Source organism: Sinocyclocheilus grahami, unplaced genomic scaffold (assembly GCF_001515645.1).
Source record: "Sinocyclocheilus grahami isolate Dianchi unplaced genomic scaffold, SAMN03320097.WGS_v1.1 scaffold2131.1, whole genome shotgun sequence".
In the NCBI taxonomy this organism is placed as follows: domain Eukaryota; kingdom Metazoa; phylum Chordata; class Actinopteri; order Cypriniformes; family Cyprinidae; genus Sinocyclocheilus; species Sinocyclocheilus grahami.
In genome coordinates, this window is record NW_015507310.1 from 62,230 (window position 1) to 64,819 (window position 2,590).

Genomic DNA, 2,590 nt, shown 5'->3' on the forward strand with positions numbered 1-2,590 from the left:
GAGAGACGCACAGAGAGACGGAGAGACGCACAGAGAGACAGAGAGAGACGGAGAGACACACAGAGAGACGGAGAGACGGAGAGACACACAGAGAGATGGAGAGACGCACCTCGGGCACGTAGTTGTCTCTGCGCTCGCGCTCCTCCTCCTGCAGCTTGATGGAGATTCCTCTGACTGGACCTCTCTGGATGCGCTTCATCAGGTGTGTGACGTACCTGCAAAGAAACACTCATCATTCACACTCTGCTTTACACTAGCTGTGCTTTCACTAAAAGACATGTGTGTCCCTGCAGCACAAAAGCAGTGTTGAGTCGCTGGGGGATATTTGTAGCAATAACCAACAATACATTGTATGGGTCACAATTATACATTATTCTTTTATGCCAAAAATCATTAGGATATTAAGTAAAGATCATGTTTTGATATTACAAGATATTTTGTAAATCTCCTACCGTAAATATATCAAAACTTAATGTTTGATTAGTAATATGCATTGCTAAGAACTTCATTTGGATAACTTTAAAGATGATTTTCTCAATATTTAGATTTTTTTGCACCCTCAGATTCCAGATTTTCAAATAGTTGTATCTCAGCCAAATATTGTCCTATCCTAACAAACCATGCATCAGTGGAAAGATTATTTATTCATCTTTCAGATTATGTATAAATATAAATTTCGAAAAATTGACCCTTATGACTGGTTTTGTGCTCCAGGGTCACATTTTCAAATAGTTGTATCTCAGCTAAATATTGTGCTATCCTAACAAACCATACATCAATGAAAGATTATTTATTCAGATTTCAGATGATGTATAAATCTCAGTTTCACAAAATTGACCCTTTTGACTGGTTTTATGGTCCAGGGTCACATATGCTGATGGACACAGCGAGGGGTCATTAGCCAGCACTCCGTTAACAATATCCGTTTCTCTGCTTTAATCAAGCTTCGTTATGATGAAATAGTGCTGCACGATTATGACAAAAATCATAATTGTCGATTATTCCCTTGAAATTGTAATTGCGATTATTAATTATGATTATCACAATTTACACTGAATGATGTTTATACTAGTGCTGGGCAGTATGACCAAAAAGGTTTATCACGGTATTTTCCAAAATTATACCGGTTTCACGGTACACGACGGTATTGTTTTTTCATGCATGACCGGGTGTTAACCATATCTTCTACTGATTGAGAGGAAATACTGCAGTATATTGACTTAGAATGCACTATTTTACTGTCATGATGAGTGAATATTGTCAAAAAATACCACACTAAATAGTGACTAAACACGACCCATTAATACATGTTCACCAGGAGTCTCTCTCATTTATAATCACGGCATCGTCTGATAAAATCAGCATGCATCTACACTAAAGAGCGGCTATGCGGTGGTTTTGGCTAGATTACTTTTTTGTCTCATGCAGCGCACTGCCTGCGTCTGAGTAACAAACTAAAAAGTGCATGTGATATTAACAGACGAACTACGCTCATATTTATTATTCCAAGCAATCAGTAAGCGACAGCTGCTAGGAAACGCTGTTTTGTACTAATTTATTGAGGAGTCGGCTGCGGTTCTTGCTAAATCTAGTGCTAAAGTGGCACTGGTGTGTGTGAGACGCGGGAGCTGATGGCAGCGGGCGCTGGATATTTGTGGAGGTCAGTGTGGATATTGTGGATGAGTTCTTCTGTGTCATCACGCTCTATTAGTTCTACAGCTTCAGTTTCTGAACTTTCACGCTTAGTAACACATACAGCTGTTCCCTCACCACAGTGCAACAGTGAAAAGAGACCCCTCTCAAACAGTGGCGCGTTCCCAACGTTGTTTAAGCAACATACACCGGTATTGCGGTATTTTCAAAATTAATATCATAACAAAAACAAACACCGGTATTCGGTATGAACCGGTGTACCGCCCAGCACTAGTTTATACCACTGTTTGATGCAGCTGCGTGCCGTATTTTTATATGAAAGTAAAGAAGCTGAAACCTTTAGTGCTTTTCTACAGTATTAAGCCTCAAATGTCGACTATACATCAGACTGCTTTCTTCTTTAAATTATAAAAAAACTAAAAATATGAACGGTATTATAATGTTATACTAAAATTAAAATAATGAGAAAATCTCAGCCAAATATTGTCCTCTCCTAACAAACCATACATCAATGAAAGATTATTTATTCAGATTTCAGATGATGCATAGATCTCAGTTTCAAAAAATTGACCCTTTTGACTGGTTTTATGGTCCAGGGTCACATATGCTGATGGACACAGCGAGGGGTCATTAGCCAGCACTCCGTTAACAATATCCGTTTCTCTGCTTTAATCAAGCTTCGTTATGATGAAATAGTGCTGCACGATTATGACAAAAATCATAATTGTCGATTATTCCCTTGAAATTGTAATTGCGATTATTAATTATGATTATCACAATTTACACTGAATGATGTTTATACTAGTGCTGGGCAGTATGACCAAAAAGGTTTATCACGGTATTTTCCAAAATTATACCGGTTTCACGGTACACGACGGTATTGTTTTTTCATGCATGACCGGGTGTTAACCATATCTTCTACTGATTGAGAGGAAAT

General features: G+C 38.3%; 1 protein-coding gene across 1 annotated transcript in view; it reads right to left on the bottom strand.

The window, feature by feature from the left end:
• Window positions 1-2,590, bottom strand: part of LOC107574152 (40S ribosomal protein S17-like) — an 11,063-nt gene that overhangs the window by 1,685 nt on the left and 6,788 nt on the right. Inside the window, exon 3 of the mRNA XM_016260618.1 lies at window positions 77-215. Coding sequence (XP_016116104.1) covers window positions 77-215 — 139 coding nt within the window. The remainder of the gene's footprint in view (window positions 1-76; window positions 216-2,590) is intronic.